This window comes from Apteryx mantelli, chromosome 9 (assembly GCF_036417845.1).
Source record: "Apteryx mantelli isolate bAptMan1 chromosome 9, bAptMan1.hap1, whole genome shotgun sequence".
NCBI lineage: Eukaryota > Metazoa > Chordata > Aves > Apterygiformes > Apterygidae > Apteryx > Apteryx mantelli.
In genome coordinates, this window is record NC_089986.1 from 32,431,256 (window position 1) to 32,458,947 (window position 27,692).

General features: G+C 43.3%; 1 protein-coding gene across 4 annotated transcripts; it reads right to left on the minus strand.

Moving 5' to 3' along the window:
* Positions 1 to 27,518, minus strand: ATG4B (autophagy related 4B cysteine peptidase). 4 transcript variants are annotated; one of them, XM_013952491.2, is made up of 13 exons: positions 27,438 to 27,518; positions 21,049 to 21,147; positions 20,434 to 20,505; positions 15,960 to 16,058; positions 14,025 to 14,126; positions 12,973 to 13,045; positions 11,075 to 11,154; positions 7,222 to 7,418; positions 6,166 to 6,244; positions 5,030 to 5,175; positions 4,335 to 4,391; positions 3,948 to 4,041; positions 1 to 1,858 (listed from the first exon to the last, which is right to left on the minus strand). In XM_013952491.2, exons 1-13 carry the CDS (start codon positions 27,445 to 27,447, stop codon positions 1,785 to 1,787), a joined length of 1,182 nt encoding a protein of 393 aa, XP_013807945.1. In that variant the 5' UTR covers positions 27,448 to 27,518; the 3' UTR covers positions 1 to 1,784. The 4 variants fall into 4 exon arrangements, with proteins under 4 accessions (XP_013807945.1, XP_067158249.1, XP_067158247.1 ...); XM_067302148.1 differs by lacking the exon at positions 27,438 to 27,518 and adding an exon at positions 27,314 to 27,400; XM_067302146.1 differs by lacking the exon at positions 4,335 to 4,391.
* Positions 27,519 to 27,692: the final 174 nt, after the last annotated feature.

The following is a 27,692-nucleotide window of genomic DNA, read 5'->3' on the forward strand; positions in this document are numbered from 1 at the left end:
AAAAGATTTTAGATCCGTTTATTCAGATACAAATTGAAAGCGGATGAATGGAGCACAGCCCCACCTCCTCTGCTGCCTCCTCCCCTAACTACAAGAGAGGAGAGAAGCAGTCCAAGCAGCAAGTAATAATTTAGTGACAGAAGCATTGTGGTTTCAAGTTCAAACCTTTGCTTTTGGATGGCATAGGGACAGTTAAGAGCATCAGTAGGTCAGTCACGGAGAAATGGGTCATTTCTAGCCAGTTGTCACCACCTTTGGGCACAAAAGCATCAACTGGCAAGTTCTGATCCTAGATGTACAAAACAAAGCTTTGTAAACAGAATGGAGCCTGCAGCATGCACTAAGGAAACTACTTCAGCAACTCTGTTCAGTTTGCATTAAGATAACTCTCCTCCATAGTTAATCTTTATCTGAATTCTGTTTATGCAGATAAGGACCACAGGCAGACCTGTTATCTTAAAGTAGCTAAAATTTCCAGTACAAGGGTGTTGGACCTTTTCACAGCATTCTGTCTTTGCTGATCTCTTTGGGATGTTTACCTGAAATGGATTTCTCCAGAGTAGTTCCTAGAGTACATTTGTGCACACTCTGTGGGGAGGATGAATCTCCAGAAGAGCAAATGAAAAGGTACGAATGCAGCTATGAGGCCTATTTAACCTTCAGGCCTTTTTCTCATTTGGAAGGGGAGTGTCTAACAGGAAGAGTTGGAGGAACTGCTGAACATACCACAGAAGATACTTTGAGAATTTTATAGCCCATATTTTTGATACCAGCAGGATTAATTCACTAGACTCCATGCCAGCACACTGGGGCACAGGCACAAGCAGTCCCATGACTGGTAGATTCTCAGCTGTCCTGTTTTGCCCTCTCCCTTCTGTGGACTATTTTTTTTTCCATGGTTATGGAATCCAGTTCTCTGCTCAAAGCAACTTCCATGAAGATACTTTCTGTAGAGATTAATCCGTCACAGAACCATAATATTTTACTGACTCACGGAGCAAGAACACACACTTTTTCTGTTTTCTTCCCCTTCTTCCTGCTGTTACTTAAACTGAGATTATGATGTTCCTCTCCAGTTGGATGAATCTGCTCCAAACTTTCCCAGATAGCCTTTCACTTATTGAATTGCCAGTCACTTATCTCATAAATTATCTTAACTGCCTTTTGATAGGATGTGAGTGGGAAAGGAGTATTGCACCTGCAAGGAAGTGCTGTTACACAAAGCATAATGAGGAATTTTACTGTAGGAAACGTGGCCATCCACACTCTGAGGGCTTCATAGCTGTCTGCCTGTGATGTGCATCTACTGTTAATTTGCATCATTAAGTGCAGTCCAAGTTGGCCACTAAGAAGAGAAGCCCTAAAGGAATTAACTGTAAATTTCACCTGCTAAATGAGGGGTGGCTCTATTTAAGCTTCACAGGTGAGTCCCCACGTAAGGATTTAGCTCTCTAAGGGTTTTTGCTGCTCCCCCAGAAGGCCAGCTGACCTGCTTTTGTAACCAATAGGCTTTGAACTCCTAGGCACCGCTGCATCCATTTCCAGCAAGCGCTGAGAAATCCTGACTCCAGCCAGTAAGGCTCTAACACCCACTTGGTTCTTCATCCCAACGCAGACGATGCACATTCTATTCAGAGGCTGCACAGAATGCCAGGATGGACGAGAGGCAGGGATGGCAGCAAGCACCTATGAAAACTGGTAGCCCCAGGCTCTCGAAGGAGCTTCCCTCCCCCCCTCTTCCCCGCACATAACACAAATTTGCAGAGTCAGTTTCCTATTTGCTTTCAAAGGGATAAGATTTCGAAGTCTTCATCTTCTGAGTCAAAGAACCTTTCCAATCTGTCGGCATCGGAGGAGTCTGCAAGAGAAAAAGAGAGCACCACCTCCATGGAAGATACTGGCTGCTTTGCATCGTAGTGATACCAGCAGCTGGATGACAGCAGGATTGGAGTCACAGGCCTGCATGTGCAAGAGGCACCATGACGCACCCGAGCGAAGTCTCTGAGGAGGGATGAGAACTGGCACGTGTCAGTAGCCAGGACAATGCACTGGAGAGAACTATATGGCACACAACAGATACACCAGGTTTCACAGATCCTGGCATAGCCCTAGTGCAGTGCAACTTTCTGTTGTGATTGTTGTTTGTACAGTCCTTCCTGTGCAGCAGCTCTGTATTAGAAGAATACAGTTCTGCCTGAAGAGGCTCAGACGGGAAAACTTGCTCAGGTGTGGATTAATATCCACTAAGACTCACAGCCCAATTAAGTCATACGGGAACATTTATTTTTCCATGTACTAGAATGTGTGACTCATTTTCTGCTATAGTTGCTTTTGATCCAAATTATTGGAGAAGGGAGCAAAAGTAATTGCACAACTTGGCAGAGGCTGTCACTCTGCTGAAACCAACTACAGGGTAAGCCCTTGTTCCATCATAGAAGACATTTGCCAGTTACCTCAAGAATTGATTATAATACACTCATTTGAGCAGAGTTTTGCCTCATTGCACCCTATTCCCTTTTCTGCTTGTCTTTATCACTCATGTTCCCTCCCAAAAGCAATTAATACATTCCATTTTGTAAGGGAGGGGAACATATTTGCTCCCTCATGTCCATCCTTCCAACTCCATGGTGAAGAGGAGCACACACCTACAGGGGAAGCAGCTTTACCATAGGGGAAATTCTGGTGAGAGGGTGTGGGCAAGGCTGGGAAGTAAAGAAATCGACATTAGCTCAGGCTTCAAGAAAGCATGCACTAGATTTGGTGAGAACAAACAGCCAGCCAAAAGCTAAACTGCAATAGTTGATTGTTGGGGACAGAGGAGCACAAGGCTACAAACCCCTCCATGCATTTTGTAACAAACTGTTTAATCCTATGATGGTGTGCACAAATGCCAGTGTCACTGTTCCTGATCAAACAGTAGTGCTCATGGGTGCTGGCAGTGCAACTTCCAGAGATGCTTCTCAGAGGAGTTGCCCCCTTCACCTAAGTAAAAGAGTGGAGTACCCAACCAATCAGGAAAACATGGGACTGGACATTCATGAGAATGAGAATATCATTAATCCCTCTAGCGAGAGCCAGGATGGTAAGAGAAATAGAATGGCCATAATAGATGGGAGAGGCCCTACAACCTAGAGCAGGGGGAGAGAAGTAAAAGACAAGTAGCCCATTTCAAAAACATTTTTAAGAGGGAGCAAAAAGGCAGTAATTAGGAGCAATTTAATGCACACAAGGATCAATAGACAGTTTACGGGAATTGAGTATTCCTGGAGGAAGGGTCAGAGTGAGATAAGGCAGGCTTTGAAAGATCATGCTAAGAGAGAGATAGCAAGAAAGGACAGAGTGCAGGACACAAGTGACAGGACATGAACCAATGCCTGGTGACAGGGGAAGTTTATCCACACCATACTCACTCCTCTCAGCAGAAGCTGTAAACTGCTCTTTATCTCCTGCAATGTTCATGCCCATTACGAACACAATAAACTGAACCTGACAGCACAGATACTGCCCAGCACTTGTTCCTTTTTGCATCATCAGGGCTAAGCATTGGTAGTGGCACATGCAAGAGGAAGGAATCCCTTACACTGGAACTAAATTTGACCAACACTGTCTTTGACTGTTTCCAGTACCCAGAAGCTCAATGGTTCTCAGCCTTTCCAATGGACCCTTACAATTTCTCCAAGCATTCCTTTAGAAATCATAGGTTCATATTACTGTAACAGCTTGTGAACTTGCTTTTTCCAGTCACCATTCATAGGCTCAACCTGAAAATAATTCTGAGATACTGAGATCTGTTCAAAGCCAAAGAACTAGATCAATTGACCTAAGAGCTCCAGATCAAACTCTAGGCCAAAGAGGAACAAACCAGAAGTCACTGTGCAATTCCACACATTTTCAGAAAACCAAAGGGACAAGCTCACCCTTAGCTCTGCCTCCCTGCATTACCTTACCTGGTGTGAGATTCAGAACATCAGGGTTGGAGAAATGTGACGGCTGGCGTTCTACCAGTTCGAACATTGGCAATGCTCCTCTTACCAGGGACAGCTGTGGAGGAAGAGCAGAGCTGTGAGAACAAACACCTCTGTACTCAAGGTGTTCTGAGTCTAAGAGGAGACACCAATCTGTTGGACTTCAGTGCAGCTGAAAAAACATTTCTCAAATCTTTGATTCATATCAGCAGCAGAATTTCAGAGCTATATTTTTTCTGGTGCTTTAAGATACTATTGCTGTACTCTTTAAAATGGAATCATGATACAGAGAACATGCTGTCTGTGTGGAATTTTGAAAATAAGACAATAACCTGTGTTCCTTTACCAGTGATATGCTTGAACACAAACCTTTTTGATTTGCTGGCACCAATCATTAAAGTCCTCCTCTGTGTTGCAGAAAAAGCCCTGAAAAAAAGAATTCGTTATAGACTGATCATGTCAGTCATAAGGCCTTATATTAATGCCAAGCAACATGACCAGGGCTGCAAGCAGTTACACCGCTTCTAACTGCCTTCCTTTAAACTATAGATTACACTGCCCTGATAACCTGAATATTCCCCATAGACTCAATGTAACCAGACTATCCAAGTGCTGGAAGCATCAATGTAATACTCTGCTCTCCAGCAGGAGGAATCTTGGATAGAAACAGTCTATTGGAAACAAAGGGCAATCATCTCAGATTCAACAGAAAGCACACTGAATCCAACAGCACAACTGGATTCAAATCAGTCCTTCAAAAGGAAGGAAAGTCCAGACTAAAGAGACTTGAGAGGAGGAGACCCATGGAGAACGTCACTTAATTGCCACACAAAGGGAATTTTGCTGCACCGAACTGCTTCCTACAAGAGGAGCTTCTTTACCAAAGTTACTGTTACTGAAAACCATTGGCAGTACTTGCCCAGAACACAATACGCCTGTGGAGTATCCAAGCTGTCACCCCTTCCTTTGCCCTGGGGAAAGTGACAGCTGTGAGACTGAGGGACCACCACACTGCTACTTCAGGTGATCAAGAGCCAGCATGGAAACATGCAGCAGGAACGCACCACCGCAATGGAAGGGTCAAGCTCGGCAATGCTCATTCTGCAGGGAGGGTGCTGGCAGTGGAAGCTTTCGTCAGGGAGACAGCCGCTCTCGTTGGGCTCCACTGCAGGCTGTGTAGTATGGGGATCCAGATAAATGAGCTCCTCACCTGGACAGACAGGCAAGGAGACATGAACAGGAAGAATCATGCCAGAAGTTGTTCTTCTGAGAAGCAAATGGTGAGATACAAGGAGGAGGAAGAGTGATGACAGAGACAGCTCTAGAGTCCTTACACAGGAATCCATGTTCTAGGGACAACTTGCTTTCAGCTACTTCCCCAAAAGCTTCTCATCTAGGCAAAGAGCCAGCTGTCAGCAGAAACACAGTGCCCACTCTGCAGGGACACTCTGGGTTCAAGATACATGCACTGTTTGAATACTATTCCTGCACAGGTCTTCCAGGGTCCTGTGAATACTAAAGTAAACCCCAGAAATCTGAAGCACAGCCAGCTTGGGGTCTCAGACAGGGAGAGAAAGGGCAACAAGGAGGGGAGAGAAAGGGCAACAAGGAGGGGAGAGAAAGGGCAACAAGGAGGGGAGAGAAAGGGCAACAAGGAGGGGAGAGAAAGGGCAACAAGGAGGGGAGAGAAAGGGCAACAAGGAGGGGAGAGAAAGGGCAACAAGGAGGGGAGAGAAAGGGCAACAAGGAGGGGAGAGAAAGGGCAACAAGGAGGGGAGAGAAAGGGCAACAAGGAGGGGAGAGAAAGGGCAACAAGGAGGGGAGAGAAAGGGCAACAGTTCATAGGCTTTCAGAAAGGAAACAACTAAAGGACAGCTCCAAGGTCCTGTGAAGGGAGGTCAGCTCTGAATCTAGAAAGAGGTCACTATACAGATATCTTTGCAGATAGGGTTTAGTGTTATACAGTTGAAGTTTTAAGGCTTGTACTATGGCAGTTGCCCCATGCTACATTGCCCAGATCCTTCAAAGAGGTTCAGCCCACAGCAGCCTTCCATTCCTCCTGCAGGGAAGAGGAGCCCCGCAGCACGCCCCACAGTCTAAGCAGGAGAGCTGTAGTGCCCCATGAGTATTTCCAGCTGGGGGTGTGGGGGGAGATGCTTGGAAACTCTTTGCAGTACTCTGGAGATGGCTGGGCACTCACCTACGTAGCCAATGAAGTAGTGAGCACTGTTTGGCTTCCCTCCGATCACTCCCAGGGACTGGGGCATCATGAAGCAGTGCTGCAAAAGCAATACAAAAAACACACAGCTGACAGACAATGAGACAGCAAGTGGCAACAAAAGCAAACATCCAAAAATACAGTGGGAAGGAAAGACTGGGACACTGAAAATCAGCAACTCTAGAAGCAAGACCAGCCATTTCTGGAGAGAAGATCTGCTAAGAAAGGCCGAAGGCTGCAACACAGGGCCTTCAAGGGACAGGGAAGCAGCTCAGAAACACCTTTAAAATGGTGACAGGAACACACAAGTAGACCAGATGGAGAAGGCAGCACTATTCCAGCACTCAGTGTGGGCAAGGTCCCCTCTATTTCAGCAGGACTAGGACTTGCCACCAAGTTGCATGTCCTCTCACAAGGGAATGACCATTTAGGAAACAATCTGCATCTAGCTTCTGTATCTTGCTGCATTATCCACACACTGTTTACCGAATAAAGGACAAATTACCTAGCCTGAATTTGGAGCTCTCTTACCCATACAGCTGAGAGATTGATAGCAAGAAAACATGCATCCTGTCTTAGGTACGGACTCTATACATCCCAGACTCTGCAACCTTCTGTTATTCCCCACTGCAATCATCAGCCAATTTACACCCTCCATCTGCAGTACATGCTCCAACACAGGAGCCACAAGCAAGTTTGCAACGCTACATTCATTAATGTTCAGGTTGCTACCAAACACAGTGCAACAGTTGTGTTCAACAAATGCTTCAGCAGGTTGATACCATCTATACACAGACAGGGACTGAGATTAAGCTGTAAGATAAGATCCTCAAAAAAATCCCATTTTTATAACTAAACCCTGCAGGAACCCACATCCGGACCTTCAGCAAGAATTGTCTCTAAACACATTTTTCTTTTGAAAAATAGGACAATTACTTCTGAGCATTTTTGCCCCAAAACCAGATTCCAGAAATGACTTAATTCACAGCAGGGTCTTTAAGCATCAAAGCACCAGGAATTCAGCTTCAGATCCCCTACCTTTAGTGTTTCAATATAGGCTTCATTGATTTCTGTGAGCCCAAGACGGAGAGGTATCAGCAGCACCAATGGCTTCCATAGTGAGAGCCTATCTCTAACCCCTGCTTCCTCTGGGTACCCGTTATAGAGCAGGTCTGACTCCACAGCAGGGAATGCTGCAGCTCCAGCACATGAGAAGTTGGACTGGCACAACCGCCCTACAGAAAGGGAACATGAGCAGAAAGCATCAGGAACAACCTCAGCTTCCAGACCTTGAATAATTCTGTTCCACATCTGACCAACAACTGATATTTATCAAAAGCCCACAGCACTTTAAATTTAAATTAAAAAAAAAAAAAAAGAAAAAAAGAGAGGTCCAGTGCTCTGATGGTGTGATTTATTCCCTACAGGGCTTCTGACATAGCTCAGAATTTCATCTAAGCTTACATCAAGATTATGTCAAAGCATGCTGTACTCCCAGGCAACATTTGGTGGGCCATTAAAATGCAAATGCTTCCAGCAGGTGAACAGCTAAGCAACCATGAGTGTCAACAAGGTTAAAACAATTTGATCAGGAGGACAGGCAAAAGTCCTGAAATCAGAGAGCAAGTAGGCAGAAAAAAAATATATAAAAATCTAGAGTTGAAGTGGATGAGGAAACCGGATGAGGAAACCAGTGTTAAAGTATTAGGGCTTAACACAGGAAAGCTTCACTTGTAATTTGCACTGTAACAAGATACAAACATGGTATATGTTTAGAGTAGTTTGTAAGACTTAGAGACTTTTTCTGGCAAAAAATATTGCAAAAGTCAAGCAAGTCAAACCAAAAAACAATCCCAGAGTGCAATCAAAGATAGAGATTTAGACATCTGAAAGATGTCATTTTCCTAAAGGGTCATTAAAACTTTTAGGGATTTAATCAGGGATCATTCAGAAGCTACTTAAGAGACCTAAAGCAGATTAATCATTAAATTCTGCAATTTTAGCGTAAGCTTTGCCTGTAAGATATAAGGCAAGGTAACTCCTCAGGGCATACCCATGACATAAGCACTATGCATCCCCATTCTATAGGCTTGACAAACACACAGGCAGTAAACGATACAACCAGATTAGGTAAATTCTGGTACAGAAACGCCTCTAAGCCTACCTGTCTCACTGGCCAGTTCCACTGTTTGCTACGTACGTGTGTGTGTAGATGTGAAGAAAAAAACCCAAAACAGAAGAACCCACAGCATTTTAACTGTGAAGCCCAGCCAAGTAGATAAAGTGCTAGAGACTCATCTGATTTATTCCTTGCCCAAGCTGAATGCCGTGACACTCTAGCAGATAGGACTATGTAAGCAAGCACCTTCATTAGCAGCAATTTCAACAAGGTGTTTGCCGACTACTAAAGGTCTGAATCCCAGCTCATTAAGGAGGGAATGCTGCACCCCAGGTTAAAGAAAAAAAAAAAAAAAAAAGATTCCAAGCTAAAGTCTCAGGAATCACTTCAGAAGGTAAACTCTAGCTGGTTGTACAGCATTACTTTCTAACCAAGTGTTTTTTCTCTGCAAAGTATCTGTTACTTCCATGTCCACTGAGCCATCTTTAAAAACGTTCTTGCTGTAACCAGTCCTCCAGCAATGAACTTTAGGCCTTCTCAGCTTCTTGTCTTTAGAAAGTCATAGTGTTGTTCTCACAGCTGTTTGGGGTGCAACAGATGTCCAAATCAGTATAAGAAACAACCTGCACTGAACAATTTGTAATTGCTCCCTATACTTTCTGTTTAGGAGGGAGAGCATGCATGTGTATACATATACAGATATCTATATATGTATCTGTCTCTCTCTATATATTATATACACACATGCTATAGTGGCCAGAGGTCCTGAGAAAACTGGAACAGTTATGATTTCTAGTGAATTATCTCATTAAAACAGTAAAGATCCTGGTTTATTCACTGTAACTGCCTGCCTGTTCTGATGATCAGTTGGGCCCAATACAGCTGCCAATCTGGGGCTGTCACCAGGGGTTGGGTACAATGACAACTGCAGGTTTCCTCATCAGGCAAACTACCTGGCAATCCTGCATTGCAATATGAACATATTCCACCCTAGTTTAAGCAGTAGGGAGCTCATCACACATTAAATTCATCCTGCTTCTTCAGTAGGTTTGGCACCACTATCATCCCACAGCACAGTGGAACCTACCTAAAGCTTCCCAGCAATATCCTAGATTCAAACTGTTTACTGCAAACATATTCCAGAGCATTGACACAGCATCTTCCCTGCCACTGCTTCTGTCAGCTACTGCATTTACTCTCTTGGTTTCTCCCCACCTTTCTGATGCACTGGATCCCCCAAACCCGCACTAAAATCACCTTTCTGATACAGTGGACTGACTCTAAAGGGATAAATACATGGATGTTTTTTTACTGCAGTAGGAAATGCCTTTTGCTATTCACCTTAGGATGAACAGCTGCCTGCTACAGTATTAGCAACTGAAATTAATAGATGTAAAAAACAGCATTAACTTCCGAATGCTTCACTGTTCACAGATGTTTAGGGCATGACATATATAAGCATACACATACAGACACATAACACATCAGACACATTCTGGTCCTAGAGAATGGTACACTGATTCACATTTGAGAAAAACGAACAAAAAAACCCACATTACAAGTCGTATAGAAGTGTTACCTGAAGTGGTGTCAGTGGTCAACACAAGCCACACAGGCAAGAGACTGCAGCATACCCAAGCCTTGCAGCCAGCATGCCTCAGTTTAGAAGTAGTTTTTTCAGGCTAAAGGTGAAATAAACCCATGCTTTATGCTGGCCCTTGTTTAAGCCAAGAACATCAGCACATGACTTCACAGGACTACTGGTACTTAAGGTTAGACACGCACTTCTGCTCAATCAGATCTTCCATTTCTTGGCCTCTCAACTGAGACTAACTGGTAAGAGATGCGACTTTGAAAAATGACAACCCTGCACTGTTAGGACAAGCTGTCCTTGCCTGTTTCAGCTCCATGGCAGCCTAAGCCAATCTAACTGCCATCTGCCATGATCCCACCCTTAACCTTGTATTGGGTACAGCACTTACTGGACTGTTTTGTGTGTCATTTCAGTGCACCAGCCTGGCATAAAACATTGAATGTTTTGTGCTGGGTAAGTGCACAGCCTCATGAGTTAGGGTCTCACAAGCACTAGAGCAAGCCAATGGGAGGATGGTGGGGCCAGGACCATGCAGGACTGCAGCAACCAGTGATTCAGCCATTTGGCTTTGGCTACCTGAGCACTGAAGCCTGAGCAAACATGCTAGGTATGAACAGGTTCCGCAGCTTATTATTAGCCTCTGGAGTCATCCTATTGTCAGGAGGCACTAGAAAAGAGTAACCACTCCTTAAAAGATATCTCCGGAGATGGCTTCCTTTCTTCAAAAAAAAATTTTTTTTGGGGGGGGGGAGGGGGGTCAATTTTGCTCAGAGATCTGTTCCAGCTTTCTTACTCTGCCTAATGGCAGAGACATTTCTACCCCATTAAAAGAGAGAGGAAACAGCCATTTACTGCTCACTACAAGTAGCCATAAACAGGTTTGACACCACCCCCCAGGTAGCTCCCAACTATTGTCTGAAGGTCAGCAGGTCCTTCTCTCCAGATCCAGAGGCCACAACATCAAGTCAGAGGCTTTATCAGACAAAGCAAAAACAAAACAAGAGGCTTCCTTGCCCTAAAACAGCAATTCTCATTTGGTTTTAGCACACTTAGTCACAGCTTTAAGACAGGATGTTTACTTCAAGTTTGTTGTGCTCTATTACTATATGCTTTCCAGTTCTTCCCTGGCTTCTTGCTGCCACAAGGCACATCACATTCTACCTCTGTGTGATACTTACTAATTTCTTCCATCACTACAGTGTTGTCCATGGCTATATGCACTGCCAGTGAACTCCATGTATCAAAAGTGGCAAGTTTTCTAGAGGAAAAGTTAAAAAAAAGAGCAAGTAAGGACTTGTTACAATACACAAGACAAAAATGGTGTTGTACCACGGAGAAGAAAATGGATTAGGAGAGACTGACTTTTATCAATTATGCTGTAAAGTATGTTTTCATACATGTATCAGAGTTGTGGAATTCACTGCCGCTAGTTATAAGGGCCAGAAATATAAATAGGTTGCAGATGGGATCACACCTGTGAATTTGTCTCTCAGCAGTTATTAAATAAAATAGCCCAGATAAAAAACTCTAACTTGAAGTCCCATAACTGGTGGTTGCCAGAAAATGAGACAGCATATAAGGAAGGGAGGGGGGGGAAATAAATAGATAAATAAATAAATAAATCACTCTTTCCCAAATAACCCCTGATGGCCTATAGCAGATTCTGGGTGAAATGGGCATCCGTCTGAACTGGGAGATCTTTTTTTTGGCAATCACAGCCTGTACCAGGGAGCTCCCAGCTCATCTAATGAAAGAAGCGAGGAAAGCATAGCGACAGGAGGAAAAGTGTTTCTGAAAAGACAGCAGTGGCCAAATATGGCTGGTTTTACCATGTTCCAGTTAGTAAAGGCAATCCATGCTCCAGCACAGCTCTGATCCTCTGCCTGCCACCAGAGAAGCCAGGCAGCAAGTATTTACGCTTTCCTATGCTAGTGCATTAAACACTTGATGGCCTGTCAGCAGCCCTTTGATGATGAGGACGTTGTTGTCAGGTCAGCAGAGGCAACTCTCAGATGCTAGCACAGATCCAAATGACAATAACAGAATGGTTGAGGTTGGAAGGGACCTCTGGAGATCATCTAGTCCAACCCCCCTGCTCAAGCAGGGTCACCTAGAGCACATTGTACAGGATTGCATCCAGGCGGGTTTTGAACATCTCCAGAGAAGGAGACTCCACAACCACTCTGGGCAACCTGTTCCAGTGCTCTGTCACCCTCACAGTGAAGAAGTTTTTCCTCATAGTCAGATGGAACTGTCTGTGTTTCAGTTTGTGCCCACTGCCTCTTGTCCTGTTGCTGGGCACCACTGAAAAGAGTCTGGCCCCATTCTCTTGACACCCTCCCTTTAGATATTTGTATACATTGATAAGATCCTCCCTCAGCCTTCTCTTCTCCAGGCTAAACAGGCCCAGCTCTCTCAGCCTTTCCTCATAAGAGAGATGCCCCAGTCCCGTAATCATCTTTGTAGCCCTCGCTGGACTTGCTCCAGTAGTTCCATGTCTCTCTTGTACTGGGGAGCCCAGAACTGGACACAGTACTCCAGATGTGGCCTCACCAGGGCTGAGTAGAGGAGGAGAATCACCTCCCTCGACCTGCTGGCAACACTCTTCCTAATGCAGCCCAGGTTACCATTGGCCTTCTTGGACACAAGGGCACATTGCTGGCTCATAGTTAACTTCTTGTCCACCGGCACTCCCAGGTCCTTCTCCGCAGAGCTGCTTTCCAGCAGGTCAGCCCTCAGTGACCATCTACTTTGACAACTGCTTCCAGTCTGATGCAAGCAGCACTGCATTCAGTTCCAGCAGCAAGCATGTGATTTGTGGGGTGCAGAGATAGATTTTCAGGGGTTGTCCTCACCTTGAGCTCAGTTTTCTCTCATATCCTGCCAGTATGTGATTAACAGAAGGGATCTTTTAAAGTTCCTGCCCAACCAGGTTGATAAGGTCAAGAAGGTTACCTGCTAACACCATTCAACATTGTGCTTCATCCAACAGGCAGAAGCCTTTAGGCCAGGAGGTACTACAAACCAAATGACTCCACTACTTTGCTCAAAAGAAAAGGAAAATCCCAGCACTTACTTGAGCACTTGTGCGACTGTGTTTGGTCCATACCATTGGCCTATGGATTTCCCCTCTCCAACTCCCATCTGGGCTACATTACAAGAAAAAACAAAATAATCTAGCAAATAATTTCATCTTCACTGTGCCCCTTCCCAATGTGTTAATGAGGATTTGTATTTAATAGGGATGAAATCTCATTTGGAAACATTTTGGGGTCAGCAGAATCTACCCTTTCATGAGGTAGCTTAGTGTAGAAGTTCATGCAACTTACAAAAACAGTCACCTAAACAGCTAGTCAACTAAAAAGCTACAAGACTGGACAAGGCCTTGAGCAGCACAGCTTTGAAGTTAACCCTGCTTTGAGAGGGTGGCGCTCTAGAGACCCCCAACCTAAATTATTCTGCGATTCCGAGCTTCCAAAAGGATGACTGGGTTTATTTATTCAAAAAGAGATGGGAGAGAGAAACAAGTCCTCAGGGCATGTAAAGCAAACCCTTCCCTAAAAAGGCCATGATACAGAAGTCCAAAAAGCAATATTACCTCAGAAGAAATTTTATTTAGAGTGTTTGATTTCCAGGAGCACCCCTATAACCACTTACTCACTGAAACTGTAGGTACCTTAACACCTATAGGAAAAACTGGAAGAGGCTGGTTCTCTCTCTTTTATTTACCAGGGAAGTTTGTATTAAAATGAGATTCTTTCTTAGTTCACTTGCTACTTGTGAGAATTTCTTCATTCAGCAATCATTTCACATTACAAGATCTTAGAGACATTATCATCTATATCCTTTTCCCTTATCTTAGTTAACTAAGGCAAGGAAAGTGATGCTGAATACAGCCTAAAGCATTGGACAAACATAAAGGTCTTCATGGAGTCAAAAGGAAAAATCTATCATAACCCTTAATACAAAGCAGCAGTTCTAGATCATGTCAGAAAACAAGCAGTATGATATCATATACTAGTTGACCTGCTAGTTTTTTTGGCTAAGCTGTTAAAATAAGCACAGAGTGATGTTCTACAGTCATGGGAAATCCAGACAGAATATCCCACAAACTCTTTAGCATCTTACCTATCTGGTGAATGGAGTAGTAGCTATCTTTTTTGTCGATGAAGGCATTAAGTACATTGAAGTAATTATCCATCTGCCTCTTCCCTTTTATCCACCTCCAGTCTAAGGCAGGCAAGGGGTTAGGTGAAACAAAACAGGTTATTTATTAGCAACTAGAGACTGCCAGCTACAATAAGCTCTCTTCCCTGTGCATCAACCCCTGACAAGATTTTCATGTCACTATCTTACTACTAGGCATCTGAGGCATTGCCAACACTGCAGAATGAATTTTAATAGAAAAGTAAACCTTTTCACAGCCGGGGTAAAGGAATACCACCCACAGAAAAAGAAAACCAGAACATACAAATTCCACCTTTATCCCACAGACAGGAAATAGGATTAGAATTTCTCAAGGACAGGCATGAACTACATATTCTGTGGAAAAACAGGTGACTTCATTACAAAAATCATCTCCCACAAATTCAAACACCATCAACAACTATCAAAAAACGTCTGATATAGCCGCTTACAGACCATGCATGAATAAAGTTTTAGAACAGAAGTATTCAGGTAGAAGAAACTACACTCAGCAAATGAGGACTTCTTCACAGAAGGTTAAAAATTGAACTGTAAACAGGAGTTAATTACCAAGTTGTTTTGGGAAGGTTTTTTAAACTTCAGGTATATACAAAAATAATAATAAAAAAAAAAATCAAGAAAATCTGGTATTTGCTTGACTAAATCTTCAATAGATTTAGCTAGCATGTTACAGGGCTCTGTCTGTCTTAAGGCCTGGACAAGATTTTGCCAAAATAGAGAGGCATTCCGAAAATACTTGACACTTAGCAGCAGGTATGTCAGACTGCTGTGACCATAGGTTGAGATATTAAGTTGGTGTTTTCCCCTTATTGTGATGTGATTCATATCTGAATATCTCATATTATTGAAAGGAAACATAGTTCCTCAGGCAGAGAAGAATTTAAGGGGAAGGGCTACAGCAAATACATTTCTTCCTCTCTCCATCCTCCCATGTAAAACTATATTTACCTACATCGGATAGCAGATAGCAGGGAAAAAAACTGCTGGAGGGTTTTCAGTAGACTTCTCAATAGCCCTGAACCTGAGAAGACTCAGGAAAAAGTTACAGAGCTGTGACGGTGTGCTCCTTTCTCCCCCCACTGATGTGCTCTCTCCCCCTCAACCTGACCTCCATGTAAACAGCATGTATGTAGGGGCTAGTTGAGCATGCACCAGCTAAAGCCCATGTAGTATGCAAATATGACTATGAGTCAATCCTCTCCCCCCCCATAAATAGGGGGCAGCCCAGAGCCCCTTGAGCTCTCCTGCACGGCAGCGGGCTGCACTGCAGAACCTCCTCTTGAGCAGGGATGCCTCTCAAGGCTACTCCTCAAAGTTGAGAGAGATTCCTTACCCACAACAGATCCTCGATAAGTGATTAATAGCATGCTGAACTTTTGTGAACTTCATGAAACTTTGCTGAGTTATATCTCTGATTAATTGTGCACATAATCCCTTAGACATAAACCGTTGACCAAGTCTGAGACTAGAACTGGATCCAGCCGCACCTAGGCTCCTCTCTGAAGGAGTTTAGAAAGCAAGGGGGTCCAGTCTGAACCTCGTGACTCAACGGGAGTGTCTCTGTTGCGCACGCATCTGACCCTGTCCTTCATGCAGTAAATAACTGAGTGAACCTTGCCAATCGAACCTCATTAAATCGTTCTTATTCACGATTGAACTTTGTTAAGTCGCTGTCTTACTGCGATAAACTCTTAAGAGTGAAGTGCATCACTCCTTTCGCGACAAGAGCCCCCAGTGATTCCCAGCTGTGCCCTTGGCAATTCCTAATTGTGTCCTTGTTATCTGCTCTCCTTACAAGTATTGCACTTCTTGGAGCACATGGCTTTGGAAGTCAACATGGGCCGTGCACTGGTTTACCTCTGCCCAAATGCCTGCAGACCAAGGCCTGAGCGAAGATCATCTGGCCACACCGCAACATACAGCCCCAGCCAGTATCAGATGTGGGACCAGTTCCTCCTGTAATTAAAAAGGGAAGAGAAAACAAATATGTAAAGAACTGAACAACAGTACTAAGGGGGAGAGAAAATGAAGGCACCGTAAGCCTGCAAAGGTAGCTGGTTCATCCAAGATATGAAGCTGGGAATTAGGACTATGAAAGCTCACACATCCAAGGCTAAGGAATAAAAATATAGTTAGCAGTGACTAACTTAGTGATATTCCTCAAAAAAAACCAAAAAAAAAAACCAAAAAACCAACAACAAAAAAACCCCCAACCCCCAAACACTAAATTAACTCAAAGGGGGGAGGGGGGGGACTTCAAAAGGAAATCCAAGCAACTCAGCTAGAAAGAGAGCTGAATTCCTCACAAGCACAGCAGCCCTCAAGACTAGTTTCAGATTCCCAACCCAATTCGGAGACACATTTCTAAACAGAGGTGTTTGTTACAGACTATTTTTTCTAACGCTCATCCTGAGTAGGCAGCTCACCATGAAAAATGACATCAGTCACAAGGAATTCCCACATCATAAGCAGCTGATGACTAGATGAGATTCCAAAGTGAACAACATAGAGTTAAGTCAAAAAAAAAAAATCCACACCCAACAAACATAATATTAGAATATAAGCTGGATATTAGTTCCCATTGGGAAATCAGAGACAAAGGCCTTAAGGCTGAAAGCATTTCTATGACAGAACTTCAAAAGGAAACTGCTGCTTCTCCACTGAAGCTGTGGCTATTATTAAAAGCTCCACAGATAAAAAGTTTAGATGACTGCAGCTAGTCAGCTGTCTTACAAGTACAGCCAGCTGTGCCTTAGCATAGCTGGTAGAGGGAGTTTCCTTGTAAAGCTGCTTTCTCCTCCTTTTGATTCTATCCAACCATTCCATACGAAGAGCACAAAGAGAGAAAATACCTCAAAAGAACTATTTCACCAACTTCTATTTGATCAGTAGATACCTTCTATAGTTTTGCTAGCAATCTATAATGTATACTAAAACTGCTAATGCTTTACAAAATGAATATAAGCCATTCCCCTTGCCCTCTCAAGAGCTTACAAGCTTTTTTTAGTGGAAAGATAGAGGGAATAGAGTGGGATATTTCAGTGGGATATAGAGAAATGGACAAAAAAAGAAAAAAGGAGGGCTGGGAGAAGAAAGATTGAAAAAGGACAAAGTTACTGCCATGAGCAAGTCATATCTATACCATAACAGGGAAATAGCTCAGGGCAATTTTTCCCTTTAATAACTCACTTCTTGTGGGTATCTGCAGTAGGCCTGCAGGAGGAACTAAAAAGAGATGGACTCCACTTGAAAAGTTCTGCTCCCACTCAAATGCAAGACTAGGACAGAAATAGGTTCAGAAATGAGAGGTGGGTTGAAGGAAGGAAACATGGATTTGGTGAAGCTGGCACTTCTAAAAATGAGGAACAGCTCATTACACCACTGACAGTTTCTGGAAGCAAAAGACAGTTTCTTTGATGAACCATCACTTTTATATGTGAAGTTATGATCAAGAGTTAATAAAATTCCTTAATTCTAGAGTCTAACATTCAAGGAGAGAGTTTGGTCCACTCAGAGTCTAGCAGAGAAGGAAAAGCCTAGATGTACTATTGTATGTGAAAATTAAGATCACTTTGGTAAATATCATAGGACCAGTGACTTCCAATCTTTCTTGATTTGCATAACCTTAAGAACCTAAGAACCTTCCTCTGCTGCATAACATACAAGAAATTCTTTTTTAATCCGTGATATGGAGGGTCCTGAAGATAGTGGACAACTTCTAAGGAAAGGCATCTAAGAGAAACCCCAATCCGTGGATGCATGCTAACCCTTTAATATCAAACACGTGTGCTTAACTATGGTTCGCAGACACAACTTTAAAGGCATTAAACTGCATCAAAGAGATGTTTCAAACCTTACTAGGTAAAGGTTTTCCAGGGACTGAAAGATCAGAACAAGCCAGAACAACCATCAAGAAGTCCCTTTTCCAAATCTGAGCCACTTCCCCACCAACAGAAGGGGATGACATAGATAGTGGGGACACTGAAGGTGCTTGGAACCCCATTCACGGGCTTTCAGATCAATTCTGATATCCCTTCCACATGGTACACAAAAGCATGCTACAGAATAGACCATGCAGGATTGGGGGGGGGGGGGGGGGAGGGGGTGTTTTTTCTTTTTTAAACAGCAGAAATATCTTAAGGAACAGTGACCAAGAAGTCTGTCTTTGAGTTCACCAGGAAATGCTCCTCCTATTACTACAGTTCCTGTGTGTAACATCCATTTCAGGTATTAAAAAACACCACCACCCATAGCTTAGAGCAGATGATTTAAGGTAGCAATTTCTGTATTATACCTCTAGTTTTTATCTCTTTAAGCCACATCAAGCCTAAGAAAGACCATAATTAAATAATTCTTCACTTCAGACTTACGCAGGACTTCATTAGCACTAAAAGTACAAATTTTTTCCCATACTGCTCAAAGAAAGGAGGTTTCCAGTAGGCTTCCCACACTCATTCTTGTGTCCTTTCTAAAATTACTGTTATATCAGAATTCTTGTTCCCCTGGGTATGAGGTATCAGATAAATAAAAGTCTATTCTATCAAGTAAGGCAAGTGTATTTCAGATTTCCAGAATGGGAAATGAATTAGTGCTATGCTTGTGGGGATTGATATGAGTTTTTATTAAGTAGAGATAACTGGATTAATTGGAAGGACTTAAAATAATTTGTTTCAGAAAGGTTTTCTGCAAAATTGATGTCAGTATAAGGTTCTCCCCTGAATCCTGGATTACCATTAAAAGCCACACTAAAGAGCTGTTCTGCAGTGGAACAGATGACCATTTTGGTAACGTCCACAGTGTTCAATGGTTTTCCCCACTGTCAAAAAATACAAACATTCAGGTTATTGTATCATCTTTGAACCCATTTTTGTTTTTATTACCACACATTTCTTATTAGGTCACATGGGATTATTCTGTAAATCGTGAAATAGGCTTAAAGAGTGGCCATGCTGGGCAGGTGCAACTGCCAGACTAAAGTGCTTTGAGATATCTGCATACTAAGAATACAGCTGATCTCATTCTGCTCCTCCCTGTCCACCAAGCACTCTTGAGGGGGCAGGGCAGGGGGATGGGACCAAAACAATCAACCGACCAAAATCAACCCCTCACATCCCCCAACCAAACTACGGATGTGACATGGGATGTCTTCAACAGAATTATGAAGTGTGGTTTCATTTACAACAATATTGTTTCTACACAGAGAGGATGAGCTATGCTTTTCTGTATTTTGGTCAGCAAAAGTGTTATTTCACAAATACCTGAGCTGTCCTGGCCTTAGCTGTAAAATAAATAATGCAGGAAAAAAAAAAAAAATCAGTACATCATTCTTGAAGGCAATCCATCTAGTACTCTTTGATTTAAGGGTCATGGTCACGACATGAGGCAGTTTAAGGACAGAGTCAAATTCAAATACTCAATAGTCATAAAAAGAGAATTTTTTTCGCTTTATCTTCCCACTGGAAAAAAACAAAAACAAAAAACAAAAAAACGAACAACACAAAAACCCAGCCCATGCAAACAAAATAAGGCATTTCAGAACAGAGGGCTTTCAAAATGTACATCACAGCTAAGAACCCTAAGGGATATCACCTTATCTACTCCTGACAGAGAGGAGAAAAAAAAAAAAGAAAAAAAAAAAAGAGTTGCCATGGTTTTGAAGAAGATTATGAAGAAATAATTTTTGTCTCCTGCTTTCTCCTTAAAAAAAAAAAAAGTGTGCACATGCATATGAAAGAGGAATTTGAAGACAGGCACTGAGAAGAGCAGAATGCTGACATACCTGTAGTATCTGTAATATTTTTCCTATTAACATCTGATCACCTCACAATCCTTAACATATTTATCCCCAGACAATCCCAGAAAGAAAGGGAAGCCTTGTTATTTCTGTATCATGGATGGAAAGAGCAGCAAAACTCTCATGAGCCCAGGGCTACAGGTGCATGTCTCAAGTTTAGTACCTTCCACAAGGCCAACATTCTCCTTTTCATTGATAAGGCAGACAGATCGTTAATTCCCAAGAAGTTTAAAAAAAAAAAAAAAAGTCAATAAGAAGTCAGGAACGTAAGCTTTTATCTTCTGACGGAGCTTCTGTGGAAACATTACTTCATTGTTAGGAAGTGACATAAAGCCTGGTTGTCAAATAGACTTTAAAATCTCCTCTTGAAATTAGCTTTCCTGAAATCAGCTGTACACCCTATGTTTCCACAGCCTGTGTTCACTTCCAATAGGGGAACGCTCTCTACCCCAAATGAAGTCATTGGAAATCTCCCGGTGGGTCAGGCTATTACCAGTAAGCCAGCATACATTTCCAGGACTTGTCTACAACACTTACCGATGGCAGGGAAGTTCTTTCTGTAGGTGAACCAAAGCCGAGAGGTCACATCCAAAAGGATCTCTTCTTTCTCTAAGAATTTTTCAAAATCAAAAGACACACATATAAGGATAGCACCAGACATATCTAAAACCCTCTCCCACCCACCTTCGCCCCTGACAGCAGTGTTCCACTCCTCACTCAGTCTGTTTGTCCAAAGAGGCAAAAACTGGTTGAGAAACAGGAGAGCGTCAAGTGCAAAAGAAACTTTCTCTTTCTCCACGAGGCCACCACTAACCAAAAGACACCATGGTCACAGGTCAGTTTTGAAGCAGCAAGCCATTTCCTTGCTTCTCCTTTGAGATTTCTCCCTTCTTCAATCATCCTGGCCTCATGCTGCAAGTCCCAATAGCTAATAAATGGTAACTTTCTGCAGGAAAATATCCTAGAGTCCACAGAGATGGCCAGGCAGGAAGAAGCATGGCAATTAAAGCCTGCCTGCTCTGCCAGCAAACCAGCAGACTCTGCTTTGTACCTTACAAGGTCTGTAGTTACCTTGCTCCTCAAAAAACAATATTCAGTATTAACAAAGCCTTCTGGAGCAGTAGAGAATGTCACATTGTGCATTTAAAATACCTGTAAAAACACTGTATTTTCGGCCTAGTATCCAAACAGGTTCTTTGGTCTCAGGGAAGTCTTCATACTCAAACCTGAGGGTGTCATAGGTAAGAGTAGCTAGAAAGAGAACAACAAAATTACATATCTTTCATAGTTTTTCCTTGCTGCTTAAAAATCATATTAAACACACACATGACAATACAGGACAGCTTATACAGAGTTGCAGTGATCCAATAACTTAGATATAGAGGATCTGACAAGGAGCTAGCAAGAAACTTATCACTCACAATGCAACAATAAAGTCAGTAAGGGATAGAAAGCTGATAAATCCATGGTTCAAACCTAGTCACTCCACAGAAGAAGAGCACAGTAATTTCCAGACTGGATCAGCTCTAAGCTCTGTCTAGTCCAGAACTGAGTGGGTCAAAGAAAACATTAAGGACTTTAGCAGGCAGCTGCATTCTGCTGTCTGCTTCCCAGCACAGGTATCATTGGACGCACTAAAATGGTCATCGGCATTTAGGACCTAGAGTTTAGGTCCTCTTTTCAAAGGAACCAAGTGATTGAAATCATTCTTCCAGAAGATGTAATTTTTGGTGGTGTAATAAGAAAAGCACAGACTACATTAACATGGAAACCAAATCTTGCTTCTAAAATCAATCCCTCCTGTGAGGCACTGAATTGAGCACAAGTCATCACCAATACTGAAAATAGTCTGCAGCTGAGAAAAGAGCTGCCCTTTACAGATGACACATTAAGACCTGAGGAATACAGAGCTGTGCTGAAGTGTGTAAGTTCACAAGTGACAAGCATACCTTGCATCTGTTTTACTGGTTCCTTTCACAATATGGCATCGATCAGTGCCTATATATCTGCCCCTTCTTACACAACGGCACAGCATTGCCCATTCCATAACAGAACAAAACAGCAGCATTGCAAGACAACCCTAATCAGGGCAGCTTAGCCCTTCATGCAAAACGCACAGACAACAGAGGAAAAAAAAGCTGGATATGCTATGCTCTATTAGGTCTGTATTTGTATACAAGGTGATTTAAAGTGGTCTGGGAACCCTGGAACTGAGCCTCTGGGAAAAAGAGACTGGTTTGAAAGCATCTTTGTAAGGGTAATAATTGCATCTAATTCTGTAGGTATCATTCTAAAACAAACCACACATTAAACTTAAAGCAAAACTAAGCTAAACTGCTCTCTAACTGTTGAAGTGGCTATTGAAAATATTTCTAATAGCAAATTCAATAAAATCTGCAGTAATCTGACATGAATTTAAAACAAGGCAATGGACTACATGCCCACAAGTTCCTCTTAGCCCCCTTTTCTTTGAAAGCCATCACCTTCCATGCTGCACACCTCACTTTTAGCTTCCCCAAAACATACCTGCTGTTCCTCTGGTGCTGCCTATGAACCAGATCACACTATTCTCACAAGTGGTAGATGTATGTAGAAGTTCAGTTTTCCTCCCCATCAGTCCCTGTTTAACTTTCCCAAGCATCAAACCAGAGCATCAGAAAATAACTACTTGACCGATTTGCATTAAGAAAACAACAGTTCCAGAAGGTCACCACAAAATTCCGCTCTTTTTCCTGCCATACATCTCAGACAGCTTGTTTGTCCAAACGTAATGTGGGTTGTGCGAGACATTTTGCCCTCCTGCAGGTCCCTCATCAATCTTCTGCCTCTGCGCTCTCTAATCTAAAACGCTAATACCAAATGTCAAAGAAAATACTAAGTAGTAGCAGCAAGACACCACAATTAAGAGCAACTACTGTTAAAGGAGGAGCCCTAGCAAGACAAACAGAGTAGGCTTACAAATCTAATTTTTAATTAGACTCTGGCCTTAACCCTGGCACAAAAATTTTCAAACATTTTCACTGTGTGAATTACTTCAATAGAGACTCTACTTCAGACACATTTAAGACTGTATGGGCCACACATTCCCATTCCCATCCCCATCCCATCACACGAGTTCTCAATAAAAAAACTAAGCAAAGCAATTCTGCTTGCACAGAGGAATGCCAGCAAAGCAATGCAATCTTTTCCTCTCTCTAAAATATTTTAGCAGTGAAATTAAGAACATCTTTACTGTATAGCCAAACTTTAAGTATTCCCAATGGTTCACAGCTGTATGTCTATTTTTACTTAATAGTTTGTCTTGTTTTGTTCCTTTCTTACTCAATGTTGGTGAGGTTCTTCCAGGAGAAAAAAAAAAAATGCTGTGATTTCTGCAGACATTTTCAGGGGCAGGTCACTTTCTAATATCCCTTAGTTTTCAGAAGTTTTCCTATGGGAACATTGTAGGTTGATTCTGACAGCTCGAAGGTACACTTATAGTTAGGATTTCACATTCACAAGGATGAAAATAAAAGTGATTGCTCCTAGTTAATATTAACAATGTTATAAAGGGAGCATTAAATTCATGCAAGGCTGAAGCTGCTCTTTAAGTGTTCCCATTGCAAATATCTATCTTCATATGCTCTGATACTTTCTTGAAATTTCATCCATTGTGCTGTTGTCCAGAATCAGCCTGTTCAGAAGAGCTAAATATTTTAGCAAGTGGGACCAAAACAGTTCAGGTAGGACATGAAGGGGGTTGTAGCTCACACACAGCTTTTGTTTCCTCCCAAAGTTGGAGGCAAAGGGTCTGGAAATAAATAAAACTGGAAATTCACCAAGCAGAAATCTTATTCCAAGATACTCCTCTAACAGCTGCAAAAATCAGATGAGATGAGCAAATTTCTCATACAGCACTCCAAAACTTCTCCTTCAAAAAGCCCTGAATCTATTTTAAATACTGACCTGTGAGCACCTAGGACAGTAGAGCAGCAGCCTTGGCAGAAAAACCCAGGTGCACATCAAATATGACAACTCAACTTCCTTCAATGCACAGTGGATTTATAGTTAAAAAGGCAAAAATTTCAATCCTGCAAATCACACTTTCAGAAAGGCAGGCTCTCTTTCCAGGAAATTCAAGCATGCTGTGAATGATGCAAAGCTAGGCTGGATCTTTGCCTTCCTATGCACACACCTTGCACGGGATCTGCTGTAGTATCCCAGAACAGCTTCTCATCCCACCTCCTCCCTAAAACACCCGGATGGAAAGACAAAGCTTTGCACACGCCACTACAGAAAACCTCTATATTAAGAAACTCTGATGTAGACATTCAAACAAAAGCAACTGTATTAAATACCAGCACTAAGACTGAACGTCTCGGTTCTCCTATGCATACTTTTAAGACTTCCTAGTTATAACAGACAAAGGCACAAAGCCGTGTCTTGAATGAAGCACAAGGAACCAACACTTGATGCACCCAGCATGCATGCGCAATATGAGTGACCTTTAATATGAGTTTGCTAAACAGAAGAATGCACATGTAAGGTGACTGAAAAGCTGTGTTAGTACCATCTGGTCAGAGTGAGAGAACAAGAAAGACTGCCCTAATACATGATGAGATGGAACTAGGGTAGTGGGTGAAATCTTAACTCCTTTCTTATATTCTTAAGCTGTGCAACGAAAATGCTGAGCTAAAAACATTATCCTAGTTTGTAATGAACTATTGCATGAGCAAACATGGTAGCACTGTCAGTCATGGTGGAGTAGACTTTTGAATTCTCTGACGTGTGATGTCAAATTGCAGATGTCATGCTAAAGGCAACATGCAAACTTACAGTAAGTATCAAGTCCTTAATGGCCATGCTAATTTTACCTGTTTTACCAAAACAAAAACTATTTGTGTTTCTATCACCTTCAGGAAACAAACAAACAACAACAGTCAAAACTTTGATGACTCAGAAATATAGCAAGTGATTTTCTTTGTGTTTACACAGCAAAACAGCTGATGTTCACTCATGCATAAATCATCCTGATTGCAGTTTTCCTGCACAACTTAGATTTTTGTAGAATAATGTTTTATAAAAAATACTGAAGTAAAGATATGGAGTACCATATTGAAGGAAAACCAAGCTTTATAATACCTCCTCCCCCCCCCAAAAAAAAAAAAAAATTTGCTTCTTGGGCTTCCCCCACTCTTTGGCAAGGGTCATCTCTTCTGCACAGTAACATTTTCCAGGCAGTGCCAGAAACAGCTTAGGGACATTCTCCCAAGTCTTTCAGCCTCAAATTAACACTGCCAAAAGAATCAAAAATGGGGCAGATGATCATCTCTCTCAGCTGACAGAGATACACCATCAAGACAGAGTAGAGAGAAGGAAAGCTATCAGATACAGAATATTTCAATAAAAGAGTCAAGAAGAGAAGCTGAATTTATTGCATTAATAAGTTCATAACTTAAAAATGCCTAGAAAATAGACAACCATAGAACAGTTCAGATCCTTATTTCTGGCCTTTGTAGAAGAAAGATTAAACCTTTTCTTTCCCCTAAGCCCGTTCAAACAAGATAAACCTGATTAGATAAGGAACAACAAGCAGTTAAGAGATGGTCAAGGAATAAAGTTAGTCAACTGGAGAACAGCTTTCTCTTGGAGGCCCAGAACAAACAGTTCAAAGTCTGCCACTCAGGTCCTCAGACCATCCCAGAAGCAGTGCTGGAGGAGAAGGCTCTTGAGCTTTTGTTGCTTTCCAGCCCAGAAACCAACACTGTTTTGCATACAGGAGATTCAGCTGAGTGAAGTCCTGCTGTCCTCACAGCAAGGTTTTCTTCCCTTGCTAAATCTTGTAAAGCTTATAAAAAGGGAAAGCAAACACATCTACTGGCTCAGGGTATGTTATTTCACTTGCTGGAATGCGCTTTGTTCCCAGGTATGAGGGACTGGGATGCAACAATGTGCAAGGACACATTAGGCAGCAAGTCAGGATGCTATCAACTGTACTACACTGACAACAACAGCGCCTGCATCAAGGACAAAAATAAAGATAGCAGTCCTGTGGCACAAAATCAACAAATTCCCTCCAGATACATGCTCACTTGCCCAAAACAGAGGGGGAGCCCGCACAGCACAGAAAAACATCCATCACTACGGGATGGCACTCATCTCTGCACAGCATTAATGGGAGCTACTACTACATAAAGGCTAGAAAGAAACTAATATCAATCCAGGTCCTAAAATACTTTTTTTTCGTACAACAAAGAAATCTCTATCATGAAAAGCTTTCTTGGCACTCTCAGAAAAGGTGATAAATGGTCACAGAGAGCAACCATGTCATCTTACCTCTAACAAGCAGTACCTCTACAAGAAGGCTGCTATCCCTTGTGAGCAGAGCATAGAGAAGGCTTACGCAGCTATTGTTTATGCCCTGTAATTTGCTCCCAGGACATCATCCAGGTAGCTCCTTTAAGCAAAATGAAACAGCTTAGCACTTTTTCAAAATGATAAAAAGACATGATGGGAAGGATAAAAAGGATTTACTCAAGGTACCAAACAAATACACTGCTGAAGAAAAGACTCCCTTATAGCTTTTACCTTCAATTACAGAAGCAAGCACTAAAAGGGCTCCTGGGTGTTTTTCTCAAGTGTGTTGAGACAGTATATTCCCCAAAATAGCATGAGTTCTGCAGAACCAGAAATGCTGCTTCCAGGAGCACATCTGCTGGTGATGACCAAGCTAATGACAAACCACCTACAGCAGAAGCAAGGAAGCTGCCATTCCAGGTGCATGCTCAGTGCTTGCAAAACTGCCACACATAGCCCAGGATGGAAAGAGGAGAGCACTTTTTCAACTCAGCACACTTTACCGGCACAAAGAGTTGCACGCACATCACCAGATGCCAAAGCTAAACTGCAAGAGTCTGTCAGGAGCAGGCACAACGCATTGAGGACCTCAGCACACCTGAAACAGTTTCCCCTGTAGACTGAACACTACCTGACTCACCGCTACCTTCTCCTAGAGTCAGGGACAAGTCTTTCTGCATCCCACTCTGGAAGAAACATCTCCAGCTTTTCAGAACAGGTGTCTCAGCCTTTCCTCCCACTGACAAAAAGCCTGGAGCACACAAGCCTGTGCTCTTTGGCTGCCACTCCTCAGCCAGGGCCCGGAGGGGGGCTTCTGTCAGCCTAGACCCTCTCCCTTTGCTTTGGTCGGGGGATGGCTGCCCGCGGCAGCCGCAGGCGAAGGGACAAAGACCCCCCGCAGCCCGCCGGGACCCTCCGCGGCCCTCAGGGCGAGCTCTCCCACCGGAGGCCCGGCGCCCGCACGGCGACGCTGCAGGCCTCAAAAGGCCGCAGCGCGGGGAGGGAGGGAGAGAGAGAGAGAGCGAGAGCGAGAGCGGGCGGGTGGGCGGCCGGGCGGGCCGGGCCCTGACACACAAGTTACCGCTCGCTCCTGAGAGGAAAGAAACCGCCTTCCCCTCCCGCCTTGGGCCCCCGTCCGGGCAGTGGCGCCGCTGAAGGGAGGGAAGGGGCAGCTCCGCCGCCAGCCCCCCACTGCCGCCGCCCACCTGCGTCCATCGCGGCAGCCGAGCGGCCCCGCCGAGGGCTGCGGCCCCTGCCTTCTCCACAGACACATACGCCCCGGCACAACCTAGTAGGCTGCCGCTAGGGAGCGCGGCGCCCGCCCAATGAGAGCGCCGCTTGCCTTTAGGCTCCGCTACGGTAGGATGCAGGGAGCACTCGTCACGTTTAGCTGCGCCGCGCGGCTTCCTCTTCGCACTGGGGGCTGCCATTTTGGCGTACGGCGAGGGCCGGTTCGGAGG